The sequence below is a fragment of the Lactuca serriola genome, chromosome 9 (assembly GCF_051521515.1).
Source record: "Lactuca serriola cultivar US96UC23 chromosome 9, Lser_US96UC23_V15, whole genome shotgun sequence".
In the NCBI taxonomy this organism is placed as follows: domain Eukaryota; kingdom Viridiplantae; phylum Streptophyta; class Magnoliopsida; order Asterales; family Asteraceae; genus Lactuca; species Lactuca serriola.
In genome coordinates, this window is record NC_136416.1 from 35,933,681 (window position 1) to 35,946,313 (window position 12,633).

Consider the following 12,633-nt stretch of genomic DNA (forward strand, 5'->3'; position numbering starts at 1 on the left):
ATGATTCATTTTTAAGGAAATTAAGAAAATATTCATTTTTATGACAATTTTAGTAAATAACAACAAAATTATTGTATAAATGAATCATCAACATGTTTTTTGAAAAATTTTTCTTATAATCATCTTACAAATAAATCATGTGATGATTCATTTTGTTTGTTTGCTAAAAAAATATGTAGAAAAAAAACTTCTTACCTTCCTACCAAAATTTTTTCTCTTATTTGATCTGGACTATATATATATATATATATATATATATATATATATATATATATATATATATATATATATATGTGTGTGTAATTTAGGTGGACAAGAACTCAAGAATAGTCCATGTCATATACCGACTCAAAATTTATTTAAACCGCAAAAATCTCATCAGATCCTCATTTAACCGGTCAAATATAAGTTTAAGGAGGTATAACACAGGAAAAAAAAACATGAGGGACCATTTAAAACCAAAAGCAAAAGTTTATTGGGTTACAATGATATTAAGCCATATACTTCACGTTTAAAGATTAATAATCAAGGTCTATTAATTACTATTAGTAATAGTAATTCCGTGAGGTAATCTTGGCTTTCCTGTTTCATATATTAGAACTTATGAAGCGGATTGCAAAAACCATTTGCTCCAAGTCTGTCAACTTGGAGAAAATGTGTCAACAGTTTTTGTCCAACTTGGAGTATAAATCCAACCAAATATTAAAAATAACAAATTATTATTATTAATGACTAATAGAGCAAGGAAGCTAACAAGTAACAACCATGGGTGACCCACTGCTTTCCCTGCACTAGAGGGCTGCTTTTAATCCAATAGTTGTTTCAAGAAAACAGCCAACGAAATTACAATACGTACAAAAAAAAAAAAATTCCAACCATGACTAAATTATGCAGTTTAAAACGACTGAGGTAGTCCACGCATGGTCAACTTGTGGAATATAGAATCTCAAAACTGAAATCTTCTACAGCTTGATAAAACCAATAAAATGCTTACATCCTGGCTTCAGAAATCGTAAACAGCAAATGATGAGAGAAACATTCCTTCTATTCCTCCTCTTCTGTTCCTTGATCGAATCTTCAGCTTCAAAGAACACCATTAAAGACCATCTTCAGAGGGGTTCCTCTCTATCTGTTGATGATAGTTCAGACGTCATAAGGTCCCCAGACAACACTTATACCTGTGGCTTCTATGGTTTCCAAAGCAATGCTTATTGGTTCGCAATTTGGTTCACAAACTCCAAAGAGCGCACAGCGGTCTGGACAGCCAACCGCAACACACCTGTGAATGGCCGTGGTTCAAAGATGACATTTAGGAGAAACGGAGCCATGGTTTTGACAGATGTGGATGGCATGGTCGTGTGGGAAACAAACACAACCTCCACAGATGTAGATAGAGCAGTGCTGCTGAATACAGGTAATCTGGTGCTACAGAACCAAAAAGGTCAGATTCTTTGGCAAAGTTTTGATTATCCAACAGATACTCTATTGCCTTCTCAAACACTAACAAAGAGAAAAAGCTTGATATCTGCTTTAAGAAGAGGAAGTTTTGAACCTGGATATTTTGTTTTGAGCTATAACAGTATTAACGTGTTAATACTGACTTACGACAGCCCAGAAACAACAGTTTTGTACTGGCCTAGTCCCAATCCTGGATTTAATGTCTGGTCTTACGGAAGAACTTCATATAACAGCAGCAGAATCGCATTCTTTGATGATTTTGGTGTATTTAGGTCGAGCGATCGGTGGCAGTTTAATGCTTCAGATATGGGTTTTGGGATCAGAAGAAGGTTAACCATGGACTATGATGGTAATCTCAGGATTTATAGCTTGAACGATTCAACTGGATTATGGTCGATTTCATGGCAAGCTATTGCACAACCATGCAATGTTCTCGGAATCTGTGGGAGAAACGGGATCTGTGATAATGGAGTACTACAATCGGAATGTTCATGTCCACCCCACCACCAGCAGACTAACCCTACTGATGTAAGCCAGGGTTGTACGCCTACTTTCAATACAACATGTTCAAACTCAACAAAGTTCGGATTTTTGGAAATGCCGAATACAGATTATTATGGCTTTGATTTAAATTCAATAGATGCATTCTTACCAACTTCGTTCGATGCTTGTAAGGATATGTGTTTACGAAATTGTAGATGTATAGCATTTAGTTACAGGTTAACTGGTGAAGGATTTTGCTTTATTAAAAATGCTCTTTTCAACGGCTTTCGGTCTCCTAATTTCCCAGGAAGCATCTACTTGAAAGTACCGATTGACATGGAAACAAGTGAATCTGTCTCAGTTCTTACTAGTTCTAACGCCACATGTGTAGAGGTCGTCACAGTCATGCTGGGTTCTCCATCTATGTATGAACCATCTGAAACAAAGGTGAAATGGGTTTATCTTTACTCCTTCGCTATAGCTATTGGTGTGGCTGAAGCTTTTGTTATGTTGTTAGGGTGGTGGCTTTTTTATAGAAAAAATGCCCTCCTAACCAGCTTAGAAGAGGGGTATCGTATGGTATCAAGTCAGTTTAGAGGGTTTACTTATCAAGAACTGGTGAAGGCGACACAAAACTTTAAGGTGGAGATAGGGAGAGGAGGCTCAGGGACTGTGTATAAAGGGATTTTGGAAGATGAAAGGGTGGTGGCTGTGAAAAGGTTAGGAGATGTGAGCGAAGGTGGAGAGTTTTGGGCAGAAGTCAGCACAATCGGTAAAATCAATCACATGAATTTAGTAAGAATGTGGGGATTCTGTTCACACAAACGATACAAACTTCTGGTGTATGAGTACGTGGAAAATCTTTCTCTTGCCCATAGATTGTTTTCCACGACTTTTCTTCAATGGAAAGAAAGGTTCAAAGTTGCCGTCGGCATAGCAAAAGGTTTGGCTTATTTACACCATGAGTGCCTAGAATGGGTGATTCATTGTGATGTTAAGCCAGAAAACATTCTTTTGGATGAGTCGTTCGAAGCAAAGATTGCAGATTTTGGTCTTGCAAAGTTGACTCAGAGAGGTGGTCAAAACTCGGAGTTTACTAGGATTAGAGGAACAAAAGGATATATGGCTCCAGAATGGGCTAGTAACCTTCCTATCACGGCAAAAGTTGATGTGTACAGCTATGGGGTTGTGGTTTTAGAAATGGCAAGGGGAATTCGACTTTCTAATATTGTTGTGCAGGAAGGGGAAGAGGAAGAAACCGAGCTTATGAGGTTCCTAAGGGTAGCGAAAACGAAGCTTCAAGGAGAAGAAATGGAGTCATGGATTGAAGAGATAATTGATTCGAGGTTGGGAGGATTGTTCAGTATGAAGCAAGCTGCAAAACTTGTTGAGATTGGTGTAAGTTGCGTGGAGGAAGACCGCAATAAAAGGCCTACTATGGATTCAGTTGTTCACGATCTAATCGATTGCGAGTCGGAGTAGACATGCTTCGTACTGTTTGTTTTGGTATTCCTGTGTAGTTCAGGGTTAACCTTTTATAGTCATAGGCGTAATTGAAGGCTTACTATAATTAGTTATATTGTTTAATAGGAAGTGTGCTTTCTTTGTTTTATAGTATCTTCAACTAAGTTACTATTCGTATAGGCAGTGTTGAGTACCTTTTTATAGACAATATTTTTTGTTTTATTACTTGAACGAATTTTATCTTTATATATGAGTATCTTTAAACTTTTTTTACTTGTGACACAGGAAATAACTACATAAAATTGACTCCGTGTGAAAACAGGTCTATTTAAATATAATCCAACATTTGACAATGTATTTTCAAAATACATTGTTACTTTATAGATATATTGCGAAATAAAATTGTTTATTTCAAAAAATAACAACTTATTTATATTCTTACAACATTTGACATTGTAGACCCTTATGGTCTTGAATATTTTACTTTAGGCCATCGATGTAACATGATGCTTGTTATTCTTTTGTCACATGTAGATCGTACCTACAACCGCATAAACTTGGCAATATATTTCGTGACAGGTCAACTTCCTTGAGTGTCATTTTATTAGCATCTTCATGGGTGTCACTCTTCCACCAAACACTTCTTTTTCGTGTGCGTCCCTTTTAAACATGGTCCCACCAAGCTCCGACCCTAGCAAAAAGTTTTTAGGCGACGATCTTCACATGTCGATGCTATAGGATGTCCATGATATTGAAAAATCTCTTGACCTCGTACAACCAGTCGAGAATACCTTCAAGATCCATATTCCCATTGAAATTTAATTCTCATGGACTACTCTTGTCTTGTTAGCAGGAAGACGCCAACCTCCCCTAGCACCACTACGGGTGTTGTCTTGTTGTCTTTGATTATCGTCATTGTTTCCAACCTTGTAATTTCCACGGCTATTACGATCATCTACGATCACGATACGTAGTTCAATCAGCTAGTTATGGACCATTTTTAATGCCGTTCGCCATCAAGATGCAAAGGTGCTCTAATACCAACGGATGCAAAACAAAAGCAACAACAATAAATATTCAATAAGACTTTATTACTTAATTCATGATGCCTATAAAAGGCTTACAAACCCTTTACATAGAGGTTGTAAAGGGATCTAATTTGGCAAGTAGGCCAAATTTTGGAAAACCAGAATTAACATTAAATTCCTCCAATTAAGCTTCTAAATAAAAGTAGGAAATTCATAAAATAAAGAAAGCATATATTTTCTCAAAATAAAATAAAAATGGAAATTGCCCGAAAATTAGGGAAAATTGAGAATTGGAAGCCTAAACAGTGGAATTTGAGTATCAATCAAGCTCCGGTTTGTAAAGATCTTTCGGTTGATATATCGCACATCTCCAACTACGTATGGATCAAAAGTTATGGGTTTCTTTTGATCCTGTTTGTTATGTTCCCATTTGTCCATAAATGTTGTCAACGATGGTGTTTTGTTTGCTGATGTAACGCTGTGAGCTAAGTAAATGTTTTAACCCAATCCACCAACACTTTTAATCCAATTACCTGAACCTAAATTTGATGAGGCCTATTCTATTATAAAGAAAAATGATCCATAAATAGGCTTACTCTAAAAGTCTAGTAGCCCTAAGGTGTTATGAACCATAACATCGGTAGATTTTCAGCCCCAATAATTGCATGCAAGTCGTATTAAAACTTCATGCATTAAAAGAATCTGAATTGATACATAAATATTTTCATGACTTTTGTAGCAGGTTTTCCAAGAGTCTGGACTCTGGAGTAGTCCATTTTACACGGAAGACCCTGAACATTTTATATTTTAATGAGAATTTTAAATAAGTTTTAATTTAAGTAATAAAATTACTATTATTTCTCTGGATGATTCTTGCATTAGTAGTAATGTTATGGTTAACCTACAAACTACTTTAAATGTCATCTGTGGGGGTAACTTATATTATATCATAATATGCTGAAATGACTGGAAGATTCGGCAATCTTTTAGGGCTATGTTCAATGATTAAGGCATTCATGTCTTTTGTTCAGACAAGATTAAGCAAAAAAAAAATTACAAATTTTGTCCCATTCAGACTAATAAATGTCAAACACAACAAAAGAGGGTCTTTTTAAGTCTTGGACAGCATACAATATGTACTCAAAGCCTAGATTTATTATTATTATGAACATTGCCATTAATAGTAGGGGGGTCCTGCTAATTGGTTTAAATTTCAAGGCAAACACAGCCCATAAATGTGCATTACAATTCAGTCAACAATATCAAACAACTAGGCTTTTTTGAGTAGTGAGGGAAATGCCATATTAGATTAGCCAGGTGGCCAGTTCATTTGTCGTCCCCCAAGGAGGTGAACATGAAGATGGTAAACAGATTGGCCTGTAAAACATTGCAAAAAATAATTAAAAAAGTTGCATAAAATACTAAATGGATGATAATGATATTAATATAAAAGTATAAAAGTATACGTACACCCATTTGGTCCATCATTGATCACAATTCTGAAACCTTCTTCAAGACCTTCTTGCTTTGCTACAACCTTTGCAGTGTACAGAAGATGACCAAGAATCTCACAATGCCTCTCCTCAGCCTACAAATACAACATCACATGAAAATGAAATCAAACCATACAAATTTACAAAAAAACATATATATATTTTTTATCAAATTAAATTAATATATGATCGTGTAAAATGTGAATATACTTAATTACCTTAGACAGACCAGTCAAACCATCCCTAACTTTTGGAATAAGCAAAATGTGTGTTGGTGCTTGAGGAGCAATGTCCCTGAATGCAAGAACCTGCCAAAGAAGAGGAGTGTGAAATTTAAGAAAAATAACAGCCACTAAGTGCTTAACCCAATCAAAGGGTGGTGTCCTTATACATTAAGCCAGATTTTTTGGCTTAACCCATTAAGTCATTCTGACCAGATTAAGCCAATAAAGAGTGGTGCCCTTATACCTCTTGCAAGAAGGTTGAATTCAAGTACATACAAATTTCATCATTAAACAAATGTTGGTAGTTAGTTCAAACTTCAAAGTATAAAAATATCTCAACAACTAGAAGTCAAAACAGTAATGTGCTGCTACCTTATCATCCTCATAAACCACATTTGCTGGTATTTGCTTGTTAATAATCTTGTCAAAGCTGTAAAATGAGAAAAGGAGGTCAACATAAGCATATTTTAAGCTTAGAAGATGTCAAAAGAAGACATAATCAATGAAAACTGAAAAGTCTTTTGATGCAGTATAAATTTATAAGAAAAAATGTAATCCCCTAAGATATCAAAATGTGTAGTTGCTGTTATAGCAATCACCAGCTAATCAACTAGAAAATTTTAAAAGAAACCAATCTAAATGGTAGAAACTGCTAAGCATTAAGTCTTCCATTTTAAATAAAATAGATCATTAAATCTATACAAGATTTTGAGGTAAAGTAAGAAGAGTCAAAGGTAGTGGAAGTGTACAGATATTAAGTAGAATACATGTTCAGAAGCTTCACTGGAGCCTACAACCTAAGAAGGATCAAGGATGTAGATTTAATGAATAAACAAGCATAATGCCATTTTCGAAGATTTATTGATATATATATAAGTGTACAATATTCTGATCAATGAATAGATAAGAGAAATACACCACTTTATAGAGGGTAAAATACATTAAATAGCAAGTTAGCAACAAATTTTAACAAATGCTCCAGTTTGGTCACTCAAGAAATGTTTGTACACGAAGAGAAGATAATCAATTCAAGTTCCTTGCTCTCTGGTCTCTACATTTGGGACCTATGAAGGAGATATATTTGTGATGAACTATTACCAAAAGCCATGGCAATTTTTCGCATTTGAATAACATCGTAAATCGACTTGCAAAGCCCTAAAGTTATCCCTGTTTTGGGACTTAGGAAGTATAAAACGACAGAAACGGGTTTAGTTAACGAATCAGTGGTACAAAACATTAATCATACAATCAGGAACACGATTACAACGGAAAGCCATATATAAGCCCACGACAACAGACGAAACGATGTAGATCAAAAGGTTATGTGGATAATCATCCAGCACTAGCAGATGAGTAAATAGTGGCAGAGGAAGAGTGTACATGGTGGGAGAGTCGGAGGCAACGGCAGCAAGAGCTGCGTCTTTCTCAGACGCCATCGCAGAAGACTGTTGGGGAGCACCGGAAATGTGAGAGTTGAGTACCTGTAGCCGCTTACAGCTGCTCATTCGTATGCATTATTTTCCTTTTTCCTTTCATAGAACAAAAATTGTACTACCTAATTTAGAATAATTACATGTTTCGTCCCTTAGATATGTTACTGGTTATGGATTTCGTCCTTAAGACTATTGTTTTACTTGGACTGTCCTTTTAGTTTCTATTTATTTTATCCATGGTCACCACCTAGATGTTGTTATCAATGTTTCCTTGAATGGATATGAAATGATATTACCCTTTTTAAACTAAACGGTGTCATACCACCGGTAATATGTATCCATTGTGCAGATGGGGACATATGTACTGGTGTTTGTGTTTATCGTATGCAAAATAAAGAAAAAGAGGTCATTTTGAAAGAGAGAGAGCCGCCGACAAAATATTTGGGTGAGGGGTGTTGTTTACCGCTGCTAAAGACTGTCCAATCAGCATGCCAACGGTAAAAACTGTATGACACACTACAGCCTTAATATATTTTAACATTTATTTTAAACAAAAGACAACTTGGGGTGATTTGACATTCTAAAGTGTCTTAGAGTGAACGTCTCCAGTCTTTAAAAAGTCTTATAATCTACATAAGAGGGAGTTGAACATGATTTGAGGCTAAGTATGGCTTACCTATTACGTTCCGAGTGCAACCACTTCACATGCACACATAGAAGCAACAAAAATACATAATTACTTGCAATGATTCAACAACAGATTCAATACTTTACAAAATATTTGCAATGACAATTTGATTAAGGTTGATGGTCATGGTTAGGAATCCCAACTACGTCACTGCTAACACAATTCCACTTTCATCCCTCGTGAGTTCAATTCAATCGATCCATCAAGCAAATGATGAGAGTAATGATGAGCAAGGTTCTAGCTAAGATAATTAGTTTGGTTTTTGTTAAACTTTGACTAATTTTCTATTGAACTTTGAATGTTTTGGTATTGTAAGATTTATTGATAATTTATATTAGAGTTGAATATCTTTGTATGGAATTTGAACGTTTTCTATTAGATTCAAGTGCTTTATAATGTTCGTGTTTGATAAAAAAACGGAACAATAAATCTACTATAATAAATGAAGATCAATTTTGCCACATATCAATCTCTTATGAATTTTGACACTTGTCATTTTATTATATTTTTTAAATAAATAACATCCACATGTCAATTTATGAGTTTTTAAAATTAAAAAAGTCACATAATACTTTTACTTATATATATAAAGTATTAAATGTAATAAACATGATAGTAAATTGCAATTAATATGTTTGTTCATTTTTTATTTCAAAATTTTATTTTAAAAAATACATATTATTTAAATTTTAATATTTTATTTTTTTAATCAATCCGTACAATCGTGTCTTACACCTAATAATTATTAAAAAAAAAAAAAAAAAAAAAAAAAAAAAAAAAAAAAAGCAACCATGTAACATGCCTTCCCCAAGACCCAAACATACATGTTCTAAGTCAATGGACCACTTCCTTTCCAACCTCTCTCCATGCATTAAATTTTATGTAAAATAATATCAATGCGACAACATAACTAACTTAATTAGAGAATTTGATCTTTAGTATGAACTAATTAATTAACAATTGCAAATTTATTTACGATTAAGTAGTGAAGTATCTTTTGTGATCATGCTACAAATATACAAGTTACAACCATAAAATCATGCTACACGTCTCTTTTTTCAATTCCTCATTTCCTCTATTATTAAACTTTTTTTTTTCGAAAACACGGAAGTCCTATGCCTCATAGCACATCTACTCTGACTCACAATCAATTAGAACTTGTACAACTGAACCCATTGTAGGCCTTTTATTTCTGTCTTCCTCCACACAACTTACACCAATCTCAACAAGTTTTACAGCTTGCTTCCTACTAAACAATCCTCCCAACCTCGAATCAATCATCTCTTCAATCCATGACTCCATTTCTTCTCCTTGAAGCTTCGTTTTCGTTATCCTTACAAACCTCATAAGCTCCGATTCCTCCTTTTCTCCTTCCTGCATAATCATATTAGAAAGTCGAATTCCCCTTGCCATTTCTAAAACCAAAACCCCATAGCTGTAGACATCAACTTTTGCTGTGATAGGAAGGTTGCTAGCCCATTCTGGAGCCAGATATCCTTTTGTCCCTCTGATCCTGGTAAACTCCGAGCCTTGACCACCTCTCTGAGTCAACTTTGCCAGACCAAAATCTGCAATCTTTGGTTCGAACGACTCATCTAAAAGAATGTTTTCTGGCTTAACATCACAATGGATCACCCATTCTAGGCATTCATGGTGTAAATAAGCCAAACCTTTTGCTATCCCGATGGCAACTTTGAACCTTTCTTTCCATTGAAGAAAACTCGAGGAGAACAATCTCTGGTCAAGAGAAAGATTTTCCACGTACTCATAAACTATAATTCTGTGTTGTTTCTGTGAACATAAACCCCACATTCGCACCAAGTTCATGTGGTTGATTTTACTGATCGTGCTCACTTCTGCCCAAAACTCTCCACCTTCGCTCACATCTCCTAACCTTTTCACAGCCACCACCCTTTCATCTTCCAGAACCCCTTTATACACAGTCCCTGAGCCTCCTCTCCCTATCTCTACCTTAAAGTTTTGTGTCGCCTTCACCAGTTCTTGATAAGTAAACCCCCTAAACTGACTTGATACCATACGATACCCCTCTTCTAAGTTGGTTAGGATGGCATTTTTCTTAAAGAAAATCCACCACCCTAAAAAGATAACCAAAGCTTCAACCACACCAATACCTATAACGAAGGAGAAAGGATAAACCCATTTCACCTTTTTACCAGATGATTGATACATAGATGGAGAGCCCACCTTAACTGTTACCTCGGGACATGTGGCCATAGAAGTAGCAAGGAGTAAGGCAGAATCTGTTGTTTGCATGCCAATTGGTACTTTCAAATAGATGGTTCCTGGGAAAGTAGGATATCTATAGCCATTGAAAAGAGCACTTTTTGTAAAGCAAAAAGCTTCACCTGTTAGCCTGTAATTAAATGCTTCACATCTACAATCTCCCAAACAGATGTCCCTACAAGCTTCGAACGAAATGGATGTAGAAAAATTTAGATCAAACCCATAGTAATCTGTATTCCGCAGTTCCAAAAATCCAAACTTTGTTGAGTTTGCACTTACACATGTTCGATCGAAAGTAGGCTTACAACCCTGACTAAAATCATTAGGGTCAGTCCATTTATGACCAGGTGGGCATGAACATTCCGGTGGTACTCCATGAACACAAATCCCGTTTCTCCCACAGATTCCATGGATATTACAAGGTTGTGCAATAGCTTGCCATGAAATCGACCATAACCCAGTTGACTCGTTCAAGCTATAAATTCTGAGATTACCATCGTAGTCCATGACTAGCCTCCTCTTAATCCCAAAACCCATATCTGAAGCACTAAAGTGCCACCAATCGCTCGAGTTAAATTCACCCACATCGTTAAAAACTGCCATTCTGCTGCTGTTATACGAGGTCCTTCCAAACTTCCAAACATTAAAACCAGGATCAGGACTAGGCCAGTAGACACTTGATATTTCTGGGCCATCATAAGTCAATATTAAAACGTTAATACTGTTAAAGCTTAAACCAAAACACCCAGATTCAAAACTTCCTTTTTTGGAGGTAGATATCAAGCTTTTGCTCTTTGTTAGTGTCTGAGAAGGCAAAAGAGTATCAGTTGGATAATCAAAACTTTGCCAAAGAATCTGACCTTTTTGGTTCTGTAGCACCAGATTACCTGTATTCAGCAGCACTGCTCTATTTACATCTGTCGAGCTTGTGTTTGTTTCCCACACAACCATGCCATCCACATCTGTCAAAACCATGGCCCCATTTCCCCGAAATGTCATTTTTGATCCACGGCCATTGACAGGTGTGTTGCGGTTTGCAGTCCAAACCACGGTTCGGTCTTTGGAGTTTGTGAACCAGATTGCAAACCAATAAGCGTTGCTTTGGAAGCCATAGAAACCACATGTATAAGTGCTGTCTGGGGACCTTATCACGTTGGAATCATCATTAACAGATAGAGAGGAACCCCTCTGAAGATGATCTTTAATGGTGTTCTTTGAAGCTGATGATTCGATCAAGGAACAGAAGAGGAGGAGAAGGAATATTTCTCTCATCATCATTTGATGTTAACAATCTTTTGAAGTCAAATGTAAGTAGCTCAATGGGTTTCTTATATTACAAGTTGCGCATGCATAATTCAATCCTTATATTTATAATATTATTATGGTTGGACCATCTGATACGATCAATCTACTTTTTGTGTCTGAGTTGTTTGACGGTTTCGTATTCTGTCAATGGATGAAAACAATTCCCTTTTATTATATACGTATTTATTCCTTTTGTATATGTCATGGTTGACGAACTTGAAGTTTTAAAACACGTCCAATTAATTTCTGAAAGTCAATGTATCTTATAGCAATAAGACTCGATCATACCAATTTCATTTTAGAGAAAATTACCTTTTTGGTCCACATGATTATGTAGTTTTTTTAATCAAATCCACTGCACCTTTTTCAAATATAAAATGACACGCATAGTAATTTCATTTTGTTTCAATTTTAGTCCCCATCATACATTTTTATGTGACTATTTTACCCTAAAACATATATATTTTTGTTTTAATTATCATTTTGAGTTTTATAAATTTGAATGGGCCACCTACGATTCATTCATTCCACTACAAGGATCGAGCCCTATGCAGACAATACCTATCCAGACGACATATGTCGTCGGCAAAAGTCGACCTATACCGGCGACATGTCGTCAAGACACCGTTTTCAAACATTGACCATATGTCTTTGACCAGAAAAGCTATGCCGACGACAAGTCGTCTGCGTAGACTCGGCGGGAAATGACAAAATATTGGCGGTATATCGAATATCTATACCGACGACATGTCGGGAAGTGAAATATATATATACACAAACATAGTGAAAACCTTAATTATCTTCTTCTTTTAC

General features: G+C 35.7%; 3 protein-coding genes across 3 annotated transcripts; 1 reads left to right on the forward strand and 2 right to left on the reverse strand.

The window, feature by feature from the left end:
- Nucleotides 1–933: 933 nt before the first annotated feature.
- Nucleotides 934–3,647, forward strand: LOC145073326 (putative receptor protein kinase ZmPK1). Its single transcript, XM_079019875.1, has one exon. The coding sequence runs from the start codon at nucleotides 1,024–1,026 to the stop codon at nucleotides 3,421–3,423; it is 2,400 nt and encodes a 799-aa protein (XP_078876001.1). The 5' UTR covers nucleotides 934–1,023; the 3' UTR covers nucleotides 3,424–3,647.
- A 1,921-nt stretch (nucleotides 3,648–5,568) lies between these two features.
- HIT3 (HIS triad family protein 3) lies at nucleotides 5,569–7,693 on the reverse strand. Its single transcript, XM_079020886.1, has 5 exons — nucleotides 7,531–7,693; nucleotides 6,523–6,580; nucleotides 6,145–6,234; nucleotides 5,904–6,021; nucleotides 5,569–5,810 (listed from the first exon to the last, which is right to left on the reverse strand). Exons 1-5 carry the CDS (start codon nucleotides 7,653–7,655, stop codon nucleotides 5,743–5,745), a joined length of 459 nt encoding a protein of 152 aa, XP_078877012.1. The 5' UTR covers nucleotides 7,656–7,693; the 3' UTR covers nucleotides 5,569–5,742.
- A 1,512-nt stretch (nucleotides 7,694–9,205) lies between these two features.
- Nucleotides 9,206–11,839, reverse strand: LOC145073341 (putative receptor protein kinase ZmPK1). The gene has a single exon (XM_079019894.1). It carries the CDS (start codon nucleotides 11,791–11,793, stop codon nucleotides 9,403–9,405), a length of 2,391 nt encoding a protein of 796 aa, XP_078876020.1. The 5' UTR covers nucleotides 11,794–11,839; the 3' UTR covers nucleotides 9,206–9,402.
- Between the last annotated feature and the right edge of the window lie 794 nt (nucleotides 11,840–12,633).

Bases quoted from the DNA above. Each gene is read 5' to 3' on its own strand.
- LOC145073326 (XM_079019875.1), top strand. From the start codon at position 1,024: ATGATGAGAGAAACATTCCTTCTATTCCTCCTCTTCTGTTCCTTGATC.
- HIT3 (XM_079020886.1), bottom strand. From the start codon at position 7,655: ATGAGCAGCTGTAAGCGGCTACAGGTACTCAACTCTCACATTTCCGGT. The intron at 6,235-6,522 runs GTAGCAGCACAT...CTTCTTTGGCAG, and splicing joins TGGTTTATGAGGATGATAAG to GTTCTTGCATTCAGGGACAT. The intron at 6,022-6,144 runs GTAATTAAGTAT...TTGTATTTGTAG, and splicing joins GTTTGACTGGTCTGTCTAAG to GCTGAGGAGAGGCATTGTGA.
- LOC145073341 (XM_079019894.1), bottom strand. From the start codon at position 11,793: ATGATGATGAGAGAAATATTCCTTCTCCTCCTCTTCTGTTCCTTGATC.